Source organism: Heliangelus exortis, chromosome 16 (assembly GCF_036169615.1).
Source record: "Heliangelus exortis chromosome 16, bHelExo1.hap1, whole genome shotgun sequence".
NCBI classification, from domain to species: domain Eukaryota; kingdom Metazoa; phylum Chordata; class Aves; order Apodiformes; family Trochilidae; genus Heliangelus; species Heliangelus exortis.
In genome coordinates this window covers 3956944-3983010 of record NC_092437.1, presented here as the reverse complement: position 1 = coordinate 3983010, position 26067 = coordinate 3956944, and the positions used below count along the sequence as shown (strand labels likewise).

The 26067-nt window shown below is 45.5% G+C and overlaps 1 protein-coding gene across 1 annotated transcript in view; it reads left to right on the top strand.

Annotated features, from left to right (window-relative positions):
* Nucleotides 1–36: 36 nt before the first annotated feature.
* The window catches only part of LOC139803722 (collagen alpha-3(IX) chain), a 28120-nt gene continuing 2089 nt past the window's right edge, over nt 37–26067 (top strand). The window contains exons 1-27 of the mRNA XM_071760140.1: nt 37–87; nt 4079–4114; nt 4735–4758; nt 5228–5281; nt 5911–5964; nt 6442–6483; nt 7720–7776; nt 8555–8608; nt 9076–9129; nt 9590–9643; nt 10012–10065; nt 11154–11207; nt 11626–11679; nt 11981–12034; nt 12599–12652; nt 13352–13396; nt 14098–14151; nt 14505–14558; nt 17285–17338; nt 17895–17966; nt 22268–22303; nt 22474–22518; nt 23032–23064; nt 23406–23552; nt 24172–24226; nt 24697–24879; nt 25141–25218. Coding sequence (XP_071616241.1) covers nt 37–87; nt 4079–4114; nt 4735–4758; nt 5228–5281; nt 5911–5964; nt 6442–6483; nt 7720–7776; nt 8555–8608; nt 9076–9129; nt 9590–9643; nt 10012–10065; nt 11154–11207; nt 11626–11679; nt 11981–12034; nt 12599–12652; nt 13352–13396; nt 14098–14151; nt 14505–14558; nt 17285–17338; nt 17895–17966; nt 22268–22303; nt 22474–22518; nt 23032–23064; nt 23406–23552; nt 24172–24226; nt 24697–24879; nt 25141–25218 — 1606 coding nt within the window. The remainder of the gene's footprint in view (nt 88–4078; nt 4115–4734; nt 4759–5227; nt 5282–5910; nt 5965–6441; nt 6484–7719; nt 7777–8554; nt 8609–9075; nt 9130–9589; nt 9644–10011; nt 10066–11153; nt 11208–11625; nt 11680–11980; nt 12035–12598; nt 12653–13351; nt 13397–14097; nt 14152–14504; nt 14559–17284; nt 17339–17894; nt 17967–22267; nt 22304–22473; nt 22519–23031; nt 23065–23405; nt 23553–24171; nt 24227–24696; nt 24880–25140; nt 25219–26067) is intronic.

Genomic DNA, 26067 nt, shown 5'->3' with positions numbered 1-26067 from the left:
TTCTCATTCCTTTGCCTAATGGGTGACCTTGGGGTGATGGTGATGATGATGATGATGATGATGATGATGATGATGGCTGATTTATCTGTGAACCCCTGCAGAGGACTCAGGCTCTTGGAATGAAGTCCTGGGTAGCTTTTCAGTAAGCAAGGCAGAGATTCCTCTTTCTTTCACAGGCTTTGGATGTGCTTGGGTAGTGGTGGCAACACCAGTGCAGAGCAGCTCTGGTGCTGTTTTGTGTACCCTAAAAAGTTTCTTGAAGCAGCTGATTGACTTAATTATGAAGCTCATCAAACTGAAGCTATTCTGGCCTTTTTTTGCAGTGTGGGTATGGAGCCCTGTTCTAATTCCTGCAACTCTGGATTAACTGTTTACACTTTTGCCTTTTATTAATTCTGGGGCTGTCCATATGGTTGACATTATGAGTTGCTTTGGCACAGTCATCCCCAGACAGCACAGCAAGAAATAAGAAGGGTTTTTTTTTTTCTTGCTTCCTGTATATTCCAGCTCTGCTAAGGGCACCATAGGGAAATGACTGCCTGAGATGTTACAGATGGCCTTTGGAGCATCTCTGTTGGGGCCAGGAAGGTATTTGGGCCTCCTTGTGATATCAAGCACTAGGCATTAGTGGCCAAACAGCACAGATTTTGATCCAGAATGTCTGATTCCCTGGCTTCCAGAGTGGGAAGATAAGGATTATATCCATAGCTGGTTTATTGGGGGGCTGAACACCCCACAGAGGGTAGAAAAGGGAAACTTCTCTAACATGGTGAATATATCTCAATAATCCATTGGCTGCCCCAGTGAGGTTCCCAAAGCTTGAAACTCTCAGTTGTTTCATTTAATTGAAGAAATGGCAGGGCCCTGTATCTCTGAGGGCCTCTCCTTCCTTTCCTATGTGCAAAGCAAAACTTTCTTGGCCACAGAAATCCGAGTGGCAGGGCCCAAGCATCTTGGTGACAGCTCCAAGCCTCCATCCATTGGCCCCTGCATCAAAATCATCTCCTTTGTTTTTCCTCTTGCCCATCTTTTTCCCTGGAGATCCAGGGCTGCAACATCCTGACTCCTCTCAGACCACCTGTGCCAAGAGCATCTTCTGGGAATTATCCCCTGATTTTTGATATAGAAACGTTCAGGACCACACACAGAAGCCTGTGAGGAGGTTTTTGCCCCTGTTTTATGTTTGGGGGTGGTATTTGCCCATGCCCCCTTTAGCACTCAAGGTCCTAAATTACAGGTAACTGAGCAGATAATTTTGGGGCACCAGAATTTCCTCTTCAGGTATTTGCAGGATACACAAAGGTTGTTTTAGCAGAGTTGCTGTAACTCCTGCTCTGGTTTGATCTGCTTTCCCCTCTCTTCTAACTCAATCTGTCAGCATGGGGCAGACTCTGGGACCTGCTGTCATCTGTGGGAGCTTTTCAAGGTCAGTGGTTCATCTGGCAAATCATTTTAATTGGTCTGATAAAAACCTGGGGAAAGGAGAGAAAAAAACCCCACACCCAACTCTAAAGCTTTAGCACTCTCAAAGGTCAGCATTTTTATCCTGACTTTGTCTTCTCCTCACCTCTCAGAACTTATTTCAGGCATCCCTGAGGTGAGCAGGTGTTAATTAAAGTTGTGGGATTGAGTTCATGCTTCATCCTGTGATTTCTGCTGAATAAACAAGTTTTTTTCTGGCAGGGAGTTTGTGGTGTGCAGGTTTTTAGCACATGGAAGTGGGGTCCTGGAAGACAAGGTCCCTTCCAACCCAAATTGTTCTGATTCTATGATTATTTTATTTTTTTTCTGCCACCTTCTGACAGTTCATGTCTGACCAGGGGCAGAGTATAGTGAGGGCAGCACACCAAAATGGTTTTATCTTAAATACTTCTGTTCCTATCAGCATCCATTAACTTTCCTCATGGTTCTGCTTACAGACTGATAAGATCAAACCTATTTATTTGTTCAGTTGACAAAACCCTTCATTTTTAGCCCTTGGGTTCTGACCTCAGGGCTCAATCCATTGTTGAAAAGTTTTCAAAGTTGAACATTTTGAAGTTTGGTGCTTCCCACTCTAAGCAATGAGAGAAACCTTATTATTCCTGGTTGTTTATGGATGTAATATTAATCAAGTATTTCCTGTGCTCCATCATATATATCCATAAAGTGGAAAATTATGGTGAGCTTGTTTTCTAATCAAAAGAACATTGTCACCAGGAGAATGAGCTGAGTCAGGCAATGTTATTAAAATCCAGGTGTAATTGAGTTTCTCCTTTGAACTCAATGGAATCCCCCCAGCTTGCTCAGGGATTTGATGATTTTTCCAGTACCAGGAGTGCTCCTGGCTGTGTGCTGCACCTCCCACCCTCAAAGACACCAAAATTACAGAGAGTGAAGTCCCAACTCGTGGCACTTGGGGTTCTCTGCCAGCCTTTTGCCACTTGGATGCATCCAGGTTGGATGGGGCTTGGAGCAGCCTGGGCTGGTGGGACTGGGTGGTCCTCAGAGTACCTTTACACCCAAAGCATTCTGTGGTTTTATGTTGGCAGGGGTTACCTGGCTGGTTTCTGGGGGACCAGGGTTAGGGTGCCAGGCAGGAGGTGCCAAGAACTGAATGCTCTTTTTTCATGGAGGAGAGCCCAGCTTGTCCCTTACAGCCATCAGCAGTTGTAAGGACTTGAGCCTTAGGATAAAAGTGACAGAAAGCAGAGTAACCTGCAGCAAAGGAAATGAATGAGCTGACATTTACAACTCAGCTGATTTTTATTGGATTACAGAACTGCTCCTAATGATGCCTCAGGCCCTTGGTATCTTTTTCTTTCAGTTTAACAAGGGAAATATTTCTGATCTCATTTGGTCTGCAGAGCACTAGGAAAGGGCCAACCCCATCCCTGGGATCACAACAAGCAGCAGTGTGTTGGGATATTTTCCAGCTCTGCCTGTCTTCTTCTGGTCCTAGGGGTAGATATCATTTCATTCCAGCTCAGAACATCATTCTTGAGATGTTTCTGTGCAGCATTTTGAGAACTCTGGGGTGGGAAGGAATTTAAGAAACATAAAATCATTCAACTGGCATCGCTACACCTCTGCCACTTCTTTTTTTTTCCTTTTTTTTTTTTTTTCTTTCCTTTAATAAAAGAATGATTAATTTGGTCTGCTTTCATCAGCTGCCCTCCTCTGGCACAGCAGCAGCTTTTCTCTGAGGAGGCTTTTTGGACCTGAGAGCATCAGCCAAACACTGCACACCCCTGATCTCTTGGGTGCTCTTAGCAGATGCTTGCCAAGGTCAATGCACCATTCTGCTGCTTTTGTCCATTTTTACATTTCCCTTCATTTTCTCTTTCAGAACTACTGCCTGTAATTCATTTTACAGTCTCTGGGCCAATGCTGGCATCTTTGCAACAAAGGGATTAAGGTCTGGCTGCCTTACTGAGCAGGAACACAGCAGCCTCAGGAATGACTTAGTTCCAGTCTAAGGCCAAGCTCCAAGGAAGCTGAAGAGTAAGAAGGCAAAGTGGAGAGAGGAGATGGGGGATTTGCCAAGGCAAAAGGCAGAAGCTGGCAAATCTTTGGCTTGGCTTCCAGGGAAATGTATGAATTAATAGAATTCAGCAGACTGAGGCCAAAGCTTGTAAATAGTTTCAGATAATTCAGTCACTGGAGCTGGGATATGGATGTGTTATGAATAGTAATATTTCCCATGAATGAAATTCAATGTACAAACATTTAGATATTCCTGGGGACCAAGCTGAGGCCAGCTCTGCCTTGCAGAGGTGTCTTTAGGCTTTTAGGAGCAGCTCATGTTTTTGTCTCCGTTCTCTCTTGACCTCCAAGTGGGGAAGAAGGTTGCTGGGACCAGTTCTGGACATCCTTCCTTCCTATCTTCCAGTATTCCTTAATCCAGTAATTAATCAGCAATGACAGAGTCATCATCCCTAAGTTTCTGTCCTTATAGTTGTGAATTCAGCATCTCCTGCTCTGTGCCCTTTCTGGAGCTGCCAAGCAGATGTTGGTGGCATGGAGAGCAGTGCTGGGGGCTTCCCAAATGGAGATTTCTGGTTTATTCCTGCTAATTTCCACTCTTTTCTTCCCATAGGGTGCATTAGGACCCGCTGGGCCACCTGGACCAGCTGTAAGTATCTCCTAGACCTGCATGATGAGCAGATGATGTGTAATAACTTTGCCAAAACCATTACCAAGACAAGGTGGGAAGCTTTGGATCCCAAACAAAGGGAGAAAAGCTTGAATTGAGTAAAAATGTTGTTTAAAGTGTTTAAATGTGTCTGTGTGACCTGCTCTGGGAACACAGGGGCCTCTTATTCTCAGAGATGTTAAAAGCAACCCAGCTTGGGATAAAGACTGGCATGACAAATGCTATCAGAATCATTAGACATTAGGTAATGTCTATTAAAATGAAAAGGAAAAAAAAAAAAAAAAAAGGAAAAGTAGATAAAGTAGAGCATTGTCTTCAGAAGTGCTCCTGTCCCACCCTCACGTCTCAGCGTGGGGCTTCACTTAGAGATGTCTCACAGGTAACAGCAATGCAAAGGGAATACAAATTATTAGAGGCAACAAAAGGATTCATCAAGACTCCAGCTGTGACTGCAAATTACAGTAATCAAGGACAGAGGAGTGCTAAGGAAACTAAAAAAAAAAAAAAAACCATACCCCAAACAAAGAGGATTTATGCTTTTCCTTCCTGTATATTTGGTTTCTAAGTGATTTTTTTATTGTTTTAAATGTTGTTTCCAGGGCAAAGGACTACCAGGACCTCCTGTAAGTAATGAGGCTCTTTCAAAAAAAAGAAATTGGAATTATTATACAACCTTTATTGGACACTCTGAGTGTTCCAAACCCACCCCAGGCCTTGGGTGCTGGGCAGAGGGATGAGGAATCCTGCAGGTCAGGACCTGGGTGGGTGCTGGGTGCTCACCCTAAGGAAGGTGCCAGGGGTGTAAATGAAAGGTGCAGCAGGAAGGGACCAGTTCTGGGGCAGCTTTTCTTTGGTGGCTTCCTGGGGCATCTCAGAGGTGCCCTGGGTCAGAGGGGGTGGCTTTAGGTGTCCCAAACCTGTGCTCCATGGGGAGGTGGAACAAGAGGAAAAGCTGTGCAGTGCCAAGGTGATTTTCTGGGTGCAGCTCAGGGGGGGATTTAAACAACCCAGTACAGCCAGACTGTTTGTCCCTGGGTTTTGGCAGCTCCAGGAGGTTGCCCCAGGTGTAAAACTTTTCCCTCTGTTCCACAGGGACCCCCAGGACCCAGCGGGCTCCCAGGTGGAAATGGATTCCGGGGTCCTCCTGTGAGTTCCTCCTCCTACTTGATCCTCATTTATTGAACATGCCACAGCCACAGAAGAATAAATTTCATTTCTGGTCTCTTATCCATTCAGGAAGAATGTCTGAGAGTCCAAGCTCTGCAAATGCTATTAATAATCAACTTGTATAGGGTCACCCCAGTCACCCAGTGCAATACTAAAGGTTTACAACTGCTTGCAGCCACATCTTCCTTTACCAGCTATGAGTAAGGACAAAAGAGCAGCCAGTCCCATGAGATCAGAGCTGCTGTCCAGCTGGTGTGAACTTGGCAGCATCCTCAGAAGCAGCTATTGAACAGGATGGGTCTGATCTTAGGGAACCCAGAAGCACCCAGTCAGGTTTGGGTGCCCCCAGCTCCACAGAGCCAGGGAAAGCAGGGATGTAGGTGCAGGGATTATGTTCTTCCTTCCTAATCTGTGCACTTCCATCTGCATCTGCTCTTCCCTCTGCAGTCACAGAAACCTCTGCAGAAAGCAAGGTACAGAATAGTCCTGTTACCTTGTCCCCCATTCACAAACGTGCACTGGTATTTGGTAGCCACCCTTCCTCCCCCCTTAAATTTTCATTTAAATGATGAAAAAGGGGAATTCTTACTGTTTTTCCCTCTTTTCAGGGACCTTTTGGTCTGCCAGGATTCCCAGGGCCTCCTGGACCACCTGGACCTCCAGTAAGTTGACACCTGAAAATAAATGTGAGATAATTCCTATGGGAGTCCAGAATTTTCTTCTTGCTGCCAGAAGCTGCATTTTTTGTTTCTTGCCATTGCCTCGAGCACTTGATTTATTCAGAAATACTCAGAATAATCCAGGTTGGAAAGGACTTCTGAGATCATCAAGTCCAACCTTTAATTCACTACCACTGGGGTTCCCAGACCATGGCACTGAGTCCCACATCTTTTTTAAATTTTTAAAATTCTTTGCCCCAAGGAGAGCAGTGACTTCTCCCTGGTGACATCCAAGCTTTATTGGCCTAGAGAAGTCACAGCTTGGGCTTTCTCTTCTCTCAAGGTTTCTGGGGTTGCTCACATCATGATGTGTTCTGGGAGGGCCAGCAATTTTCCTAGAAAGTCTCCTTTCTCCTGGTTTTTGTCTCAATGTATTTAAAAAAAAAAAAAAAAACTAAACCAAACATATTTGAATTGCAGGGTCTTCCAGGCACCTTTCCTGATGGTGGTGGGGACCTTCAGGTAGGTTTTTCCTTATGGAACATGAAAATATTTTGTGGTTTAAGCCCTGATGTGGTGTTGTGTGTGTCTTTATAAGCCCAAAATGTTCTTCCAAGGAGGTAGATGTGCTAATGCTGATCCACTGCCTTCATCTTTGCTTCCTGCTTTGCTTTTCAGGTTGTTTTTTCGTTTTTTTTTTTTTAAAACAACTTCAGCATTTGGTAAATGACAAGAGCTTTTCATGCATCTGTTTCCAGCTCTGCTTTGCAAGAGAAAAGGTCGTGTGTGTGGCACTGTTTATTTCCATGGATGGTGGCACTGGGTTCCTCTGGGCTTTGTTGAGGCTTCCTGGTAGAAAAAGCCTTGATTCCTTTCTTTCCAGGGAATAAAAGGCATGGTTAAGTCCATGAAGGATGGAAGTGACATTTCCAGATTTCACAGCTGCTGTTGTGACAGCATCTTTGGTTTTTCTAATTGGCATGCCCCAAAAAAGCTCAGAGTCAGTTTAGATTGCCTTATGGCAAGTTGGGTGGAAGTTAGTAGAAAATGATACTATTTCTGCAAGTTTAATTTAAGTTGCCCTGTGGAATATACTAGAAAATTAGATTTCTTCAGCAGAGGTGTTGCCTGAGGTTTTATTAGAAAAGAAAACCAAAGGAAAGCTGCAGAAGAAAATCTCATTCCCTGTTTATTAAGTTTTTAGAGTTTTTGAGCTCCCATAAAATGCCCATGTGTGTTCTGATTTGTTCCCAGAGCTCTTCTTGGGAGCTCTCCCACCCTTAGACTTCTGCAGACACCAGCTGAGAGGTGTTGGGTGACTTTTCTTACAGGTCTCCTTTCAATAAACTCTAAATGCTTGTCCTTGCTTCAGCTGGGTGAGCTGTCTAAAGGAAATCAACAAGGGCCAATTAATCCATAGGATTAAATATCTGCCTCATGATTTACAAGGCACTGACCCAGCTTTACTGGGGAGCTGGGATTCTTCAGCATTTGGGACTGTGGGCAATTGTCAGCCTTCAGGATTTCTCCCAGTCCATGCTCAGAGAGGGATGCTGACCATTCCCATCCTTTTACTGGGAGCCTGAGGACCTATCCAGGACCCTCTTGCCATGGGGTCAATACTTGATGCCATCAGTGCATTAATTTTAGTGGGTTTAGACCCAAAACCCCACATGACCTCTTCTCCTCTCCCTGGGACTGTCACCCACCAGCTTCCCTGGGTCTGTACTTGATAAAGCAAATTTCTGTTCCTTGCAGTGTCCAGCTCTGTGCCCACCAGGTCCTCCAGGGCCCCCAGGAATGCCAGGGTTCAAGGTAAGAAAAATACCACTTGCAGATACAAGGTTTTTTCTCCCCAGAAAATACCCCTGGGGATTAAACTTTTTTTATAGAGTACACCCCTCCTGTAGGCTCCACACCTCTCCAAAGCAGCCATGAATCTGCCTGGGTTTATGCTGCCAAAACAGAAAACCCAGGAGGAGTTATAATTCCCTATATAATAACATAAATTATAATAACATAAATTCCCTATACAATAATATAAATTCTCTATACAATAATATCATTTCCCTACAAAAAAATATAATAAGTTGCAGGTAGAACATCTGGCATGGCTGAAATCAATCTGGGTCTCTCCCATAACAATGGGATCTCAATCAGAGTTTATATAAAAGATTTTAGGAGCACATGGATTTCCTGGGAAGCTGGGTAGTGGGGATGTTAAAGATGCTTTAAAGGAAAGGAGAGGTTAAAGGTAAAGAATGGGGTTTTCAGAAGTGATGGGAACTGAGTTCTGGTCCCTGCAGTTGAGAATTGAATCTGGAGCCTGTGCTCAACAAAAAAAAACCCAAATCTGGGCAATTCCTGAAACTAGATCAATCCTGACCCAGTGACAGGCAAGACAGGAGTGGGCTGTGGCCAATTCACCCCAGAGGGATCTCCACTCCCCCCCTTACAGAATGTGCATGGATTATTTTCCCAGGAAGGTCACGGGTGTTGTGTGGGTTTGGGTCTTTACAGCTGTCTCAGAACATTCCCATTTTGAAATTGGGATATGTCCTGGAATGTGACTATTTGGGGTTCTTCTTCCTAGGGCCACACTGGTCACAAAGGAGAACCTGGTGAAGTAGGAAAAGAAGGAGAGAAGGTAAATGTTGATGTAAAGGGGGCAGGGGAGGGTTTTTCTCTTTAAAAACATCATGACAAATGATTTTTTTCAAGAAGAGAGGGAGAAATGAGGCTGAAGGAGACGTGGCAATGAGTGCAGAGCATTGGTTGCCATGGCTCTGCATGCAGGACCCTGTGCTGGTGCTTCAAGAAAATTCCTCTTCCCCAAACCCATAATGTTAGGATCAGTGTGATGCCTTAACACATCTCATTCAACGTGCAGGGATGTCAGCTCAGGAAAAAGCTCTGCATTAATCCCTGGGGTAAATTCCTGGCTGATGAAATGTTCCTGCAGGTAGAAGACACTGCTCAGAACATAGAAGCAAATTCTGCAGAAGAAATTTGGGTGGGAGGGAGCTCAAGGAGAAATCAGATGGGAAATACCATGGATTTCTGCTGGCAGGCTCATGTTATCTCACTCTTTTCCTCTTTGTTTTTTCTCTCCAGGGCAACCCTGGCCCTCCTGGTCCTCCAGGCATCCCTGGCAGCATTGGCCTGCAGGTATCACCTCCTTTTCTGACCACTTCCCATGTCCTTGTCCCTGTGGAACTCAGTGGTGGCACCAATCCCCCTGCAGAACCAGAGATGGGGAAATGGATGCTGGTGAAGAAAGAACTGGAGCTGCTTTCCCTGAGGTCCTGCTCCTGGTACCTCAGCTCAGATGAGACACCCAAGTGATTGGTGCTTTGGTAGAGCTCTGGACACCTTTTGGGTGGATGGAAGGTTGGACTTTGAGGGCGTTTCTGCCTGGGGTGACTCCAGCATCACTTGCTCAGAGGTCCCCACCGAAGAAGAAAATGTCATGTGCATCACAAGGCTGAGCTTTTGGCCACTTTTCATTGGGTTTTAATGTTTTCTGTGCTCATGAATAGGTTCATCAGGCTTTTCTGCCATTCTTATGTTTAACAGTGCTTGTCTTAATCATTTAAGACACTTTTAATTGTCTTGTTTTCTTAATTAGGGCCCGAGAGGACTAAGAGGTCTCCCTGGTCCAATGGGTCCTGCTGGTGACAGAGTAAGAGAAACCTTTTCATTTCTTCACCCCCTCCACCACCAATTTCTCTTGTTAGAGGTTCAGGTGGTATTTGTCCTTACTGAGAACCACTGGAGAACTTGTAAAGGTACAAAATGCAGGCTTTTCCCTGCTTTTATTTAGGAAGAAGTGTGTTATCAGAACAGCAGGGCCATGACAGATACCAGCACAGCCCAGACACAGGGGTGGGGACCTCAAACTTGCTTGTTCAGAACAGAATCTTTTGCAGGATTGCCTTGCAAGAAATATGGGCTGTCTTTCCAGGGCTTTGGGTATTTCTTGGGTTGCAGGGATGCTGTCACTTCACTCTGTACTGTCCCAGCATTGCCATGATGTGTTATTCTTTGCAGGGTGACATTGGTTTCCGAGGGCCACCTGGAATCCCAGGACCTCCAGGGAAAGCTGTAAGTATCTGAGCAGCTCTCTGGCATCTTCCACAACCAAAGCCTCAAGTTTATCCCTCAGCTGGCAGTGGAGAGGAGGAGCAGGCTGACCACTTCCATCTGATTATTCCCTTTGCCTTTTTCCTCTCCACTTAGAGCAATATTATTTCACCTGCCTTGGCTCTCAAGAGGTCTTTCCCTCAGCTGTGGTTCCCCACTTATTCTCAGAAGAAGTGCTGAGGAGAATAAGTTTTTTTCATCACTTCTTTTCCCAGAACATCAGCAGCTGGGGGCAAGCAGTTGAGAGGGGCTTGTGTTGAGCTTGAGTTTTGAGGAAGAATCAGGAATCACTACCCTGAACTTGCCTCCTTTGAGCCAGCTCTGTGCCCAAGTGCCCCCAGCTCCCAGGGACTTCTGCTACAAGCAGAAATAGTTGTGTCTGGAAGCTGCAACCTGCATCCTTTTGCAGAGCTCTGGGGTGATGGGTAGGAGCATCCTTAGCTCACTTACCCGTGGGCAGAACCCTCTGCCCTCCTTACCATGCCCAAATAGGAGACCTGAGCTGCCCTTGCAACTTTATGGCCTCTCTCAGAGCATTTCCCACTGGCCTGCAACCCCTTTTCTCCCCTTGGTGTGGAAAACTTGGCATCTGCTTTCTAGCAGCCACCTCCACCTGCCAGCATCCTGCAGTCTGCACCCACCCCAGGGCAGTGCCACCCTCTGGGAGCCCCTCCCCATCTTTGCAATGATGGAAGGAATTCCCCCCAAGGAAACCAAAAGGAGGTGTTTGATGTCCTCCAAACACTTAATTACCCCAGACAGGATCTAGAAGAGAAACAGGAAAGTTTTTCTCCTCCTCTGCTCAAAGAAAACATTTCTTTAAGTGAAAGGGAAAGGATGGTCCCTGCCCTGAGCCCTGCTGCAGTTCATCCCTGGGTCAGGAATTGCAGAGGGTGATGGAGAAAGAGGAGCTGAGCTCCTCAGGGCTGCTGTGTGCTCACACCAACACCAGCAAAGAGCCAGAAACCCTTCAGCACATCCAGCCTGGGGACAGAGTCCCTGTCACCCTGTGAGCAAGGTGCTTAATGGCTTTTCCTCTTCTCTTGTAGGGAGACCAAGGAAGCAAAGGACCTCAAGGATTCAGGGGGCCCAAAGGTGACACTGTAAGTGCAGTAAAACATCCATCTGCTCAGAGTTTGGGGGTCACATTCAGAGGAAGCTGTTTCACAGGTTTACTGTGGTTTGTCCCTCCTTGGTTTATCTGGGAGGGAGGTGAAAGGGATGAAATTATTCTCCTCAAAAATAAGATGTTTAAAATCTTAGTCAAGATGCCTAGGTGCTTCTTACAGCCCAGAGCACAGGGATCACCTCTTGCATCTCCATCCCATGAAACAGTCAAGAATTTTCCCAGATGCTGCAGCCAGCACCTAAAAGAACTCCCATGCCTATTCCCAGGAACTCCCATGAACAGAGCACAAACTGAATAAAATGTCCCTGTGGAGCTTAAGGATTCTCTTTTGTTGACTGATTGTTCTTAAATGTTGTGTCCTGGATAACTGAAGATTTACTGTTGATTTCTAGGGTAGACCTGGCCCAAAAGGAAACCCAGGACCTCGTGGACTCATAGGAGAACCTGTAAGTTGATGAAGCAGGATCCAAGTCTCAATGTTGTCTGGTTTGCAGGTGACAAGCAAAACATGACAGGAGAAAACTTGCATCTTACACTCTTTGCCATCCAACTCCTGCTCTGTGTCTCGGTGTAACCCTCAGTGCAGTCCTGGTTGGACTAAACCCAGCTGTGATGCTGTTGATGGAAAAATCTCCCCATTTCAGTTTCTCCCCATTTTCCTCCAGTACAACTGGAGTTGGACCTGTTGCCAAAAGGTTCTTTGTGAGTGTATTTTGCAACCATAACCTGTGCTGTTCATGGTTTCAGGGGATGCCAGGCAAGGATGGACGGGATGGAGCTCCTGGACTCGATGGTGAGAAGGTTTGTAAAGTCCAAGTTAAACACTGCAGGGAAGATTTCTGGTACTGTCCCTTGTGCTTTGCAAAGCTGCTGTTGCTTGTCAAGAGCACAGCTGGAAAGCTTTTGCTTCTAAAAAGTTTTCCAGTAGCGTGAAGAAGAGTGAAATTGCTTTTATTAATTAATCCCAAGGAAATTCCCTAAAGAAGGGAGATGTGGCCCATGATCTAAACTCAGCTGTGTACTTAGTGGTTCCAGCTGGCTGACTCTCAGCCCTCAGAGATGCCTTTTCAAAGCCACTGACAGAGACAACAGTTTATTTTAATTGCCTGTAGACAAAGTTCTGTCAAGATATCCTGCTTGCCTGGTATTTGAACACTGGTCCCACCTGGAATGTGGATGGGGTGCAGCCAAGGAGGGACTGGAGCTGCAAGGGGATGGAGGGAAACTCCTGCAGACACAACTCTTCTGGGTCCTGCACGTATGGGGAGGGAGAAGGTTGGAGAAGCCTGGGTGGGAACGTTCCCTCTCCATGTGTCAGACCATTTCCCAGCAGCTCAGAGTCTCTCCTCACCTCTCTATCCACAGGGGGATGCAGCTCGGATGGGAGCTCCTGGAGAGAAGGGACCCAATGGACTGCCCGTGAGTATGGCAGCAGCACCCATCACCCCTGGGGCATTGCAGCAGCTTGGCCAGAGATCCCTCCTGGGGAGAAGGGAGTTTCATTTTGAGCCCTGTCTCACAAGGGGCCCCATTTAAATTGGGACTTTTCCCACCATACAGACAGGTGAGCAGCGTACAAGACAGAACAGAAAATGTCTGGAGTGGCACCAAATCCTACTGCATTGATACCCTGGATTTTGGCCACTCTGACTCTATTTAAAATTTAAATTTGAGGTGGATTTTCTCTTTCACACCCCAGTGAGGAGCATCCCTTATGCAGGGAGGTAAGATCTGGGGTGCAAGAACCTGAGCTCTGCCTTACTGGTGCTCATTGGCAAAATATTTTATCTCTCCAGTATTCCAACTATTTTGATAGAGGTAAAGTTTTCCTTTCTTCCTCTTACAAAATATTTTGAGCACCCCTGGAGGGAGGTTTCTGCTTTGCAAAATGTTGCTCTGTTTGTCTGCTCTTCTTTGCTGTAATTGTCAAGGATTAGTGAGCTGCTGATGCAGTGAACAAGAGAGACACTGAAGCCATCATTGTCATGGTGAAAGCTGCAGAATCATAAATCCCCCATTGCTTCAAGCAAACACTGCTCCTTGTGTGTCAAATCAAACCAGAGTAACCAATTTAATAACTCTACTTCCTCTGACATTGCTTTAATGCTTCTTTTTCAGGGGCTGCCTGGCAGAGCAGGTATTAAAGGCTCAAAGGGTGAACCAGTAAGTGAAGCTTTCTAATGATGGATTTCTGGTGGGGAAGCTCCTGAACTTGTTCTGGCAAGGTTTTCCAGCTCTGGGGGGGTTTGATGCACACAAGCAGACCCTGGGAGGACCCATCCCAAGGTGATGGTGTCAGTAGTCCCAGGTGTAACTGGGTGGCCCTGCTCTTGCTGAGACAGCTCTTGAACCTTGGTCAGTGAAGAAATGGCAGATCTATGGGTTCAGTAACCCCAGGATGAAGCATTTTGCCTTTTGTCAAAGCTCTGAGAGCAAGCATCATCTCTGGGGGTGTCTGCAAGCAGGAGCAGGATTATCTCATCTTACCTTTGGAGACTTTCTGTGAAGCTTAGGTTGGCACCTACCTGTGAGATAAAAGAAAAGCTCAGACCAAAGCATTCCAACCTGTTCTGGAATGTGTCTAATTTTCTGTCCCCCTCCTCTTCTTTCCTGAATTTCCCCCTCTGCACCTGCAGCTTTGTCCTTGTTAACCCTCCTGCAGGAGAGAGCACTCCTTACATCGAGGGGATGCAGGAATGAAATGGGGTGTCCTGAGTGTGCCCCCAGAACTCTCTCTGCTTGGTCTTAAAAATATAAAGCTGCTTTAATTTCCTGATCCAGGTTTTAGCTCCCTCTTCCTTTTCTTGCTCTGGGTGGGACTTTCTGAAGTTGTGCCCTGACTGTTTGCTTTTTGCCTTCTGCAGGGCAGCCCTGGAGAGCTGGGAGAAGCTGGTCCCTCTGGAGAACCTGGCATCCCTGTAGGTACCCCCAGCATTTACACTTAGCAGGAGCTCTGCTCTCAGCCTCTTTTTAAACCAAGCTGTCAAGCTCACGGGCTGCTTCTCTGCACAAAGAAAGCTTTTAGCAAGAGTTCCTGCCATGTGTGCAAACCCAGGGTGATGAGCAGTGGGTCAGCACCTCCCTGCACAGGTTCTGTGCTGCAGCAGAGGACAAAACCCCCCAAAGGCAGGAGGGGTGACCGAGTGGATGGGGCAGCAAGGGTTGGGGAGGGAAATTGGGAGCCAGGAATCCATCCCAGCTCTGCAGTGGGATGGGAAAAGGTGGATTTGGGGCTCCTAAATGGCATGGCTGACTTTGGTGTTGTTGGCAGGGTGATGTTGGTATTCCTGGTGAGAGAGGGCTGCCAGGACCCCGAGGAGCAACTGTAAGTACAACGCTGCTCGTGGATCAAAGTGATCCCAAACTCAACCTCAGTGCCTGGGGTTGTTCTCTCTGCAAAATAAAAGGGCCAGGTCCTCTCTTGGTGGTGTCTCTGGGGAGTTTTGGAAGCAGAGGAATGGTTTTCCCCCCCTTGAATGGCTCAGATCCTGCTTTCTCTTGCCAGCTTTGCAGAGGTGCAAAGTGCTGCCTCCCATTTCCCAGAGCTCTGTGGAGCTGCTGGAGTCACACAGGGACACTGGACAGGCAGGAATTCCCTGGTTCAGGCAGTAATCAGGCTCAGTTTGTGCTGAATGTGAGGCATTAATGAAGCAAAACTCCCCTTAAGCTCTTGCAAAGCCCATTGCCCCCCAGCACATGAAATCCTTCCCATTCCTGCATCGCTTTCCTTGGAGCTGTGGAGGTTCTTCCCAAAAGCTGAAGCCATTTGAGCAACAAAAGAAAGCTTGCACCTTGTTGTGGTGGGAAAAAAAAAAGGGCTTGTAAGGTGCTAAAAAGTTGGGAGAGCTGTTGGGAACCTCTTGCCTTTCTCAGCTTTTCCCAGCTCCTTGCACCAAGTTCACAGCCAGGTGATGGGGCAGCACCAGGACAGGGTTCAGGGGGGGAACCTCTTCACACATTTCCTTCTCCCACCCAATATTGCAGCTGCATTTATTGCTGGGAGTTTGTAGGTGTGAGCCCCTAGGATATAAAACCCCCACGCTTGCAGCTCTGGAAGTTTTTCACTTTTTCCTCTGTGAGCTGACAACTTTTGGAAGGTTCTGGCTTAGAAGGCACTGAGGTCCCCATGGAGCCTCTTGCTCCTGCTTTGGCTGCATCCCTGGCATCATCTCAGAGCCTGAGAAATAAAAAGGCTGTAGGAGTTGCAACAGAAACTTGGAAATAATTACGTGGCTGCCTGTTGAGTCCCTGCTGAGCAGCTGAGATGATGATAAATGATACTGGGATGGCAAAAACCTGATTTTATTAATTCTAGTAAAAATGCTAGAGTACCCTTTATTCTGTCACTCCTCACCTAGTGCCACTGCTGTGGTTAGACCTGATCTTCCTGTGGTTTGGTTGGGCTTTTTTTTTTCTTTCCCCCCTCCCCTCTTAATCTCATTTTGAAATCCAGAAGCCTACAGCAAGTCTAAGTTGGTTTCTGCTATGTGCCACTTGGAATAAATTGAATTTATTGTCTGTCAGCAGCTGCTCTTTAAAATTCCAAGGAGAAGGGAGATCAGCCTTAGAAATAAACTACGTTAATAATGTTTGCTTTTATGTTTGCAATTTTTCATCAGAGTGGGCTGGCCCCACAAAAATTTTCATATTATTATGGCCAGAAATCAAATGCAGTTGAGTTAATTCCATCAATGGAATCTTCTGCAGTGGATGCAGAAGCAGATGGCCCTGTGTTTATTTCTCACCTGGATTTCTAACTTCTTATTTGTATTATTAAAGCCTTCATTTATATGATGTTTAGTTAAGCTTGGGCTATTCTTAGAGGTGCAGGATTCATCTAGTGTTAAAAATATTTGGCTCAAACCAATGGGACTTGATTTTTTTTTTTTTTTTTTTGTTGCATCATGAGAGTTTCTTCCCATTCCCAGCCCATCAAGTTCCATCAGGTCCCACCACTTCAATGCTACAGCAGAGTCATTTTGGGTGCAGTTTAACTTGCCCAGACTATTTATAACTCTCCAAGTTGCTCACTGAATTACAAGCAGTAACCACAAAAATACCTGAGCAGCTCTGTAGTTTTTTTTTTTTTTCTAGCAGATTGGCTCCTTCTTCTGGGTTTCTGCACAAGGCTGGGCTCATGCTGGGCTTGGAAGCCAGGCAGGGATAAAGAAACTGGTTTAGGGGGTACAAGGAGTCACCCATCACCTGAGGTTCTCCTCTACATGAAGACCAGAAAAAAATTGAGAGAAAGTGGATGTTTGGATACCAGGGGGAGTTTGTAAGGGTAACAATGAAGGAAAAAATTCCTGGAGATATCTCAGTGGGCAGCTTGGTTCTTGGGGACTTTGGGGAGTCCCTGCCAAGGCCAGGCTGAAGGTTTTTTGTGTCCCTTAATGCTGTCCCCAGCAGCAGGAGCTGTGAAGGAGGGACCTGAAGTCCCACCCAGTGGACAGAAGGTTGCCTAAGGTCTCTGTTTCAAGAAGGCATTTTACAAAATGGGATGTAGGTGCCTAAATTTCTTTGGTCTTGTTATTTCATTTTCATTTTATCACTGATGGGATTTTTCTCAGTAGAAAGCAACAGAGACTCCTAATGGCAATGTGTGTGTGCTGCCTCCTGAGCCAGGCTCAGGAAAGCACCTGCACCAACAGCACAAGGAACTTGTTCTACATTGCTGGAACAAAGCAAGAGGATGCATTTACCAGTTTCCAAGTGTTTGACAGTGGTTTCCTGCAGAACTGGATTAATTAAAAGCATAATATTGGGATAGCAGCTCTCCTTGGATGCATATTGTCTGTGCTCTATCATGTCATTGATCTTTACTGTGACTATGAGATGTCCTTAGGCATTAATACATACAAATTAAAACTTTTCCTAATAACAACACTATTAATAAGCTCAGGAAACACCAAGCACCACTTCTCAGCAGCTCACTGGGTCCTTCAGCAGTGCCCCTGGGCACAGTGCTCAGCTCTGTTAGGAATCACCCAGTTTAATTCCACAAGGGCCATACCTGGCCCTGAATTTTCTCCTTATTTTTCTCTTTTTCAGGGACCACTTGGTCTTCAAGGCCCCACGGGAGCCCCAGGTGTCAGAGGTTTCCAGGTGAGCACCCTGTGCAGGGTAATTTCATGTCCATCCTGTTTTGGCACTTTGCTGCAAGGCTCTGGCCAGGCAGGTGGATGATGACAACAAATCAGAGGAAGAAATGTTTTCCCATTTGCCCAAACCAGTTTAACACCCTCGTTAACCAGTGAAAAAAGCACAAGGCCAGATGAGCTGCCTGCTGGCACAATCAATATTTACTGGTTGTTTGCCAGTGAAGCTGCCTGAAAACCCACATGGGGTGCAAACTTGTGGGAGCATCACTCCCTTGGGAGTCACAGATGGGATTTGATCCATGATTTTATCAGCCCCCAAGCAAGGGCTGAAGCATTTTTGGAGGATCTGTCCTCAGGTGTGACCTGTGATGGGGCAGAGCTTGGGATGAGCTGTACCAGCCAGCTGTAAGCAAGTGGTCCCTCAGGTTTTTTTGGGGGGGAAAGGAGAGGAGATCTAAGTCAGATGATGTTTTTGAAGGTGTTATGGTGACTGGTGAACTCTGAGGGTGTCACAGAGTATAGGGTTTCCTGGAACTATTTCTTTTTTGTGTTCCCAACAGGGCCCCAAAGGTGCCAGTGGTGAACCTGGGCTTCCTGGTCCGACTGGAATCCGTGGGGAGTCAGGGGACAGGGTAAGGAGAAGACACCAGTAACCAACACCTGTCTGGGAGATGGGAAATCAGAGCATAATGGGGCCCCCAAACATGGGGTGTGTGGTGTCACCCCAGCAGGTGGGACAGAAGGGGCACACGGGGTGTCCCCATCCATCCTCCTTGGCTGCTGAGGATGAGCCCTGTGCTGGGCAGCAGGATTTGTGCATCACCTCTGCTCTCTCCTTCTTCATCTTTCACTTTAGGAGCTGATGTTCTTTTTAGGCAGCTGAGGTTGTTTAAAAGAGAATTTGGGATCCTACCATAGGCAGAATAGAGGATTATTGGGGTTTTTCCCCTGCTCTGGGTGCTGAGTTCCCCAAATCCTTGCTCCCCAGCAGCACAGGAGAGCTGGGTCATGGCTTTTTTCTTCCTCAGATGCTTTGATCAAGTTCCCTGGATTTCTTGTTGTAAAATCCCACTTTGCTGGATGACTTTCTTTCTGAGCAGCCGTGTGCCTGGGCCCCATGGAACCAGAGTAAAAACAACTTTTTTTTTAAATGAATTCATCCTCATTTAAAAGGAGCCAGGAGGGCAAAGTGAATGCCATTTGTCCAGGGCTTGCAGGGGAACAGTAGCTGTGTGTTCACTGCCTCCTGACTCCTGCTTTAAGGTGAAATTTCTGGGTAAGCAATGGCAGCATGGGAGGGGGGGTTCACAATGGTTTTTCTGTGCCTGCTCCAGGCAGGGTGGAAAAAAAAAAAACCCTGGGAGGGTGGAAGTGTGAAACAGGAGGGTTATTGTGGAGCTGTGGGGTCCTGACTGCAATCAGGGCTTCAGTGCAGGGAAAAATGGATGTTGAGAAGGAAAAAAGCTCCTGCCCAGAGCTGTCAGGTATCCCCGGGGCTGAGAGGGGAGGAAAATGTTCTGCTGCTCAGAGGAAAAAATTTTTTTTTAAAATCTAGGTTCTGAGATGTAATTATTTCTATTGTAATTATTATTTTTAAGATGTAATTATTAATCCCAACAACCCAGCTGGCTGGCAGCTTTCCCCTGCAGGGTGTGCTGGGGCAGGTTTGGGTGATGCTGGAGATTTCCCAGCTCTGCAGTGGGGACTCAGTGATTCCATCTGCCCAGACACCCCCAGCAGCCCAGGTGACAGCCAGGGTGACAGCCACAGCTGCCCCTGTCCCCTCCTCTGCCAGCCAGCAGCACAGCAGGTTCCTTCTCTTATGAACTGGGCAGAAAATTTGGGCTGAGATGACCCAAAAGCTCAGGTTGTGGAGCTGAACCAAGGAGCCTTGGCTGCTGGGGGTGGGCAAAAAGCAGCCCTGGGGATGCTGCCAACCCAGCCTGCTGGTCCTGACTTGGGTAGGGAGGAGAGCTGCAGATGTAGGATCAGTACAGTTTCACCAGCCTGTCACACTCTCCTGAAATCATTTGGGTTTGTTTGGGTGGTTTTTGGTTTTTTTTTTTTAATTTGGGGAAAAAGGAAACAAACAAACAAAACTGAACAAACAAACAAAAACATGAAGGAAAAAAAAAGAAAGAAGTGGAAAAAAAAAAGAAAAAAAGGAAAAGAAAAAAAAGGAAAAGAAAGAAAAGGAAAAGAAAAAAGATAAAAAAAGGAAAAGAAAAAGAAAAAAGAAAAAGAAGAAGAAAAGGAAAAAAAGAAAAAGAAAAAAGGAAAAAAGAAAGAAAAGAAAAAGAAAAAAAGGAAAAGAAAGAAAAAAGGGGGGGGGAAAAGGAAAAAAAAAGAAAAGAGGAAGAAAAGGAAAAAAAAGAAAAAGAAAAAAAAGGAAAAAAAGAAAAGGAAAAGAAAAAAAGAAAAGAAAAAAAAAGGGGGGGAAAAGGAAAAAGAAGAAAGAAAAGAAAAAGAAGAAAAGGAAAAAAAAGAAAAAGAAAAAAAGGAAAAAAAAGGAAAAAAAAAAGAAAAAAGGAAAAGAAAAAGAAAGAAAAAGAAGGGGGGAAAAAGGAAAAAAGAAAGAAAAGAGAAGAAGAAAAGGAAAAAAGAAAAAGAAAAAAGGAAAAAAGAAAGAAAAGAAAAAGAAAAAAAAGGAAAAGAAAAAGAAAAAAAAAGGGGGGAAAAAGGAAAAAGAAGAAAGAAAAGAAAAAGAAGAAGAAAAGGAAAAAAAAAAGAAAAAGAAAAAAAGGAAAAAAAAAGAAAGAAAAAAGAAAAAGAAAAAGAAAAAAAGGAAAAAAAAAGAAAGAAAAAAGAAAAAGAAAAAGAAAGAAAAAAAGGGGGGGAAAAAGGAAAAAAAGAAAGAAAAGAAAAAGAAGAAGAAAAGGAAAAAAAAGAAAAAGAAAAAAAGGGAAAAAAGAAAGAAAAGGAAAAGAAAAAGAAAGAAAAAAAGGGGGGGAAAAAAGGAAAAAAAGAAAAAGGAAAAAAAAAAAAAGAAAAAGAAAAAATTCCTGCAAGCCTGAGTTAACAGGTCCTGATCTGCTTTGTCACAGTCCTTGGACTGACTGTGGCCAGGAATAAAACCCAGTGGATCAGGGAGTGTGTTTGCTGGAGTGAAACCCAGAAGAAGTTCAGTGCCTCTGACTGCAAGATGTAAAAAAGTTTTGAGATGAGAGGTAAGCAGTGGGCAAACAGGGCTTGAGATCTGCCTGAAGGGTTTGAGACCTGACTGTTCTGACTGACTGGGGGTAATAAGCAAGTGCTTATCCTCAAGTTCTTTATTCAGCTCAAGTTCCTGGGGATTTGGGATGCTGGCTGAGGTGATGTTGCTCTCAGCTCCATCCTGGCTTGGCTAAAAATGTTGGTTGTGTTTAACTGGGACACAAAGATGGGGACAGTCAGGGCACAAGGAGCTGGTGGTCCTAAAATCCTGTCCCTTCTTCCTGCTGCCAGGAATCCTGCTGCCAAGGACACAGCTTTGAATCCAAATCTTCTTGGCTAAGTTATTTTTTTCACCAGGACCCAGCCTGTGGTGACAAAACTGTGGGTTTTTTGCTATAAGGTTTTATAGGAGGCTTGGGGCTCTGTGGGGTTGGAGGAATAAATCTAGATGGTCAGGTTGAGAAAAGAATAAATCTTTATTGCCACTGGCAAACAGAAAATGGGAGTTATAAACAGCTGGGGCCATTCTTGCATTTTCCATTGTCTGCTTTGTTGAAAATTATTTTTTCTGCACTAGAAATCACCCTCCCTTGTTAAACTTAGTGCTTGGTTTGGGCAAAGTGACTTTCCCTTGTCCTTGTGTTTGTCCTCCTTGGTGATTCTGTTCTGCTGAGCCATCCCCAGACCTAGTTATTAAAAAAAAAAAAAAAAAAAAAAAAAGATCAGTTTGAAGATGCCAGATAGCTGAATGTGCTGTAGGAATCCTGCAGGATGGAGATTTTGCTGTAAAGTTCTCCTGAACTCCTTGTTGGTTCTATATGGACCCAAAGTCAGGAGGAGGGCTGGAAATGTCTCCTGTCCTTCTTTAGGAATGCCAGGTAGATAAAGTGGAAGGATTAGTGGAGTTGCCTGGATTATTCTTAGGTTGTTAATCAGTTCATCACCTAAATGTATTTTATTCCCATGGCAGGGATGTTTGGTCAGTCTGAAAGGCAGGAGCACGGATCTCTAAATCCCCAGGAAAACTGAGAGCCTTATAAAGTCTTGAAAAACCATCCTGACTTTTTGTCCTTGTGGTACAGAACTCTTCTTTCTCATTTTCTACCCTAAGAAAATTCAATCTCCTTCTCACATCTTCAGGTGTGAAAGGCAGAAATCAATTTGCCCACCAGTCACATCCTGGGCTTCTTCCTTTCTGAATTTCTCAGATTTTGGGTTGGGCAGGAGGCTGAGAGGCCAAGAATGAAAAGCAGAGGGGCAGAAATAAACAGAGTTTGTGCCCCTGGGATGGGTGAGAAAAAATGACTTGTGAGAGACACCTTTTAAAGACTGGGATTAAAAATATAGAATTTATCTTTGCTTTATTTGTGCAGCTGAGGAGGACGGTGTGGAAAAGGTGAGGGTGGGGAACCTGTGGCAGGTGAGGAGCTGAGCCATGTCAAGAAAATCTCTCTCTGGTCTGGTGGGATGAGGACTTGGTGGGTAGAAGCCCCCAAGCCTGAGCTAGAAGGTCCTGCCTGGCCTGGCCACTGCTCTGTGCTGTCCCTGGGGTGACAAGAAGAGAGGGACAACCCAGGCAGGGACTGCAGAGTGCTGCAAGGAGGCTCAAAATCTCTTCTTGTTTTTAAGAAGTATGAATGAGATTTGGTCTCTGCTACTTGGCACTTGGGAGACTGAATTCCCAACCCCTTGCTGGGTGAGTGACTGTCTGACCACACCAGGAATTCACAGGAAAATAACAGTCTGACCTCATTTGCCTTCTTTTTTTACTTCTTCTCAGGGTCCTACTGGTGTTCCTGGTCCCAAAGGCAACCAGGTAAGTGATAACTTTCATGCTGTAGTCAGCAGAGGTGTTTAAACCCTGCCTTCTGCAGAGCCTTTGAGAGCACAAACTGCTTTTCCTCCCTCAAATGAAAATATTCTGGAGCAAGCACCAAAAAAAAACCCCTCTTAGGTACAGTATTCATCCTGGCATCTCACTTGCAGGGCATAGCTGGAGCAGATGGCCTCCCAGGTGACAAAGGAGAACTGGTAGGTGTCTTTAAATTCAGTAGAAATGACTCCTCAAACAACAGCTGGGTCTGGAGAATCATGGAGCAAAAATTAACAGGGTCAGTGGGCATTAAACATCAAAGAGCTCCAGCCCTGGTGGCTGCAAAAAAGCCCAAGGCTTTCTGGCCCTGTGCTCACGATGTGCTTCAGCTCTCCTCTTGTCTTCAGGAAGCAAAACTTTGTGGCCTTTGCAGAGCTGAGGAGCATCAGGACTCTGTTGTCATTTTGCTCCTCAGAGCTCTGGCCCTGGGGGGGTTTGGGCCATCTCAAGAAGTCACCAGGTGGCCAAGAACTGTGATGTCAGAGTCCTTTCCCCCTTGTACCAGGGCTGAATTTGGCCTCCAGCCTCCTCTCACCATTCCTGGCCCCTGGAGAAGCTCAGTAGATGCCACATCTGTTTCATTGTGACTTCCCAGAGCTCGGGAGATTGGATGTTGGATATGCATTTTTGGAATGGTTCATTCTTTCTTATTTCCCTTTTCTTCCTGGCAGGGTCCCTTTGGTTCCCCTGGCCAAAAAGGAGAGGTATGTGTCAGAGACTGTGGGCCCTGAGAGGTTTGGGGGGGAACATCACATCTTTTGGTGATGGATCTCCATAAACTGGTGTTGATTCTTAGAAGCATGACCATGCTATAAAATCTATGACTGTGATAATCTTGTGTGGTATTCCTAACATTCAAATGTGTGTGATAATTCTGCTGCAGTGTGGAATCCTATTATGATGATCTTTTTATATAAAACCATCCATACAATGGCACCTGCTCAGCCAGGTCAGGAAACCCAAAGCCTTAACTAAACCCCATTAGATAATAATGCACCATGGCTTCCATTTTAAGTGGGTTTTTTTTCCCCCTTCTTCACTACAGCCAGGAAAAAGAGGAGAACTTGGTCCAAAAGGTGCCCAGGGACCTAATGGGACAGCTGGAGTTCCAGGGATCCCAGGACATCCAGGGCCCATGGGCCATCAAGGGGAGCAAGGGGTTCCTGGCATCACGGGAAAACCTGGACCTCCAGTAAGTGTCCCCTGTCTGTGGGACAGGAAGGGAGTCACTGATGTGAATAAATAGGGTTGGGTGAATATTCAACAATTAAATTCCTCTGCTGGAGCAGGGAAAAGTAGGGAAGTGTGTGTGCAAGCTCAACAGTCTTGTACCAAAGGTGCAAAGAGATGAAGAGTTTGGAAGCTTCTGAATTAGACTCTCCCAGAGGAGGATTCATCTTCCCTCCCAGTGGTGGACAAATGACCTGTGTCCCCTGGAACAGGCTGGGAAAGTCACTGTTTTTGGTACAAAAGTCAGAAGTTGGTCATTTAAATATCCAACTCCACTGCTTGAAATGTTAGATCCCTGTCTTAGTCCAGAGATCATTATTTTGTCATTCAGAAATGGCAAAAGGAGCCCCAGATGAGGCGTTTGGTTTGACATGAAAATTAATCTCTGCCATCCTGTGACCCAGCTGCTAAACTGAAGCTGTCAGCTTTTGAAAAGTGGAAAAATACCCCACTCCTCTTCAGGCAGGATCCCACGCTGCTTCCTGAGCTGCTGGAAATGAGTTTCAGATCCTGAAGCTTGTGGCAGGGTGATTTTTGATAACGTGGTGGGTTTTAAGGGTGGATTCTTCTGTTAATTGCAGGGCAAAGAGGCCAGTGAGCAACATATAAGAGAGCTCTGTGGGGAAATGATAAATGGTGAGTATTAAATGGTAAATGGTGAGTATTACTGGGACAAAACTGGGGTGTGGCTCTTTCTTTGAAGTTACTGGTGTGGATTTAGAAGTCATGGTTGCCATTTGGGATGAAGCTCTGAAATATTGTTTCAGAAGTTCTAATTATGTCATTTTTTCGAACACTTAATTATTTTAAAGGGGAACCAGGAAATATCAATGGCTTAAAACCTTGCAGATTTCTGACCAAAATCTTCCTACAAAGAAATTTTAAAAATCTAACAAAATAGAGATGAGCTGAGAGGGCAGATTCAATGGTTCCTTCTGCCAGAAGCAGTAAATGTGTGGGAATGTTAGGGCGCAAGCACACAGCTCTGCTTGACTGTCAGACTCAGTTTCCAGCTGCTCTCTCCATGAAGCACCCTTGGTGGTTGGGTGAAAAACAAAGCAAAGAGTGACAATTTTAGACATGGAGTTTTGAATTGTCCTTTTCAGAACAAATTGCCCAGTTAGCTGCTAATCTGAGGAAGCCCCTCTCTCCTGGAATGACTGGACGGCCTGGCCTAGCTGGTCCCCCAGGTCCTCCTGGGTCACTTGGAAGTGTTGGGCATCCTGGTCCTCGTGGTCCCCCTGGATACAGAGGGCCCACAGGAGATCTTGGTGATCCTGGTCCCAGAGGTGAGTGAGATTAAACCAATTTACTTCTTTTTTTTTTTTATGCTCACTGAAATATGTTGTAAACTTGGAGTGATTTCAGCAGTGGAGGAGAACAGCTCAAGCCTGGGGCAGCCAATGGAGTTCTGGAGGGCAGTTTTGCATCCACAGGGATCCCAGCTGTGTCCTGAGGATTTTGAGCTCCTTTTGGTCTTTCTCCTCCCTGTCCCTGGCTCCAGCTGCAGGACACAGCTCACTGTTGGAATTCTCTGTTTCTGATTCCAGGTGACACGGGTGAAAAGGGTGATAAGGGACCTGCTGGTCAAGGGATTGATGGGCCTGATGGTGACCAAGGACTTCAAGGTAGGGCTGTGCAAATAATTCAAAAAGCTGTGACTGAAATAAAAGGTGTAAGAGGGACAGCTCTGGGTATTGCTGGTGGGACTTTATAATCACTTTGTCCCTGTAATCCTTAAGAATAGATGGGTACAGCAGGTGCAGACAATCTGCACTGTAAACTTAATTAGCACATTCCCTCTTCACACCACTCCTGGCTGGGTTTAAATGTTTTGGAGAATGTTGTTGAGAAGAGGATGCTGGGGCAGCCCAGGTCCTCATTTGTTCTTGATTTCTTCCACTAATGGCCAGGAAAGATCAGAAATTTTTTATAGATCAGAAAGTCAGAAGGCTTTTAACTACTCCCACGTGGCAGCCAGGGGCAGCAGGGTGTTATTTTCAGTGGTGCTTCATATCCAGTACCTGGTTAATTAAAAAGTTGGTGTATCAGGTCATTTAAAAGTGGGTAACAACTGGGAGGCTCCTGAGTAAAGGCAAAGGACCATGCCAGTTTCCAGCTGGACAGGGGCCTTTCTGATGCTCTTGCTTAAAGAATGCCTGCAGTGAAAGTTGCAGCCTGGACTGCCAGCTAAAGTCCTCCAAAATTCATGTTTCTGGGTCAAACAAGAGAAAATTGGAACAGTATTTAATTTTACCAGAAACAAATCTGGGTTATAATCCCAGGTCTTTAAGTCTTGACTCCTTCATCAGAGGATTCAAAGATTGATTTGTGCAAAGTGGTGATTACCCACTAGAAATTGGGAATAATATTCTTTATTTTGCTCACCTCTTAAAGCAGCTTTTCTAATTGTGATTTCATCTCTATAAATCTTCATGTTACAGGCACCCAAAGCAGGCTCTGCAGCCTTCTAGTTC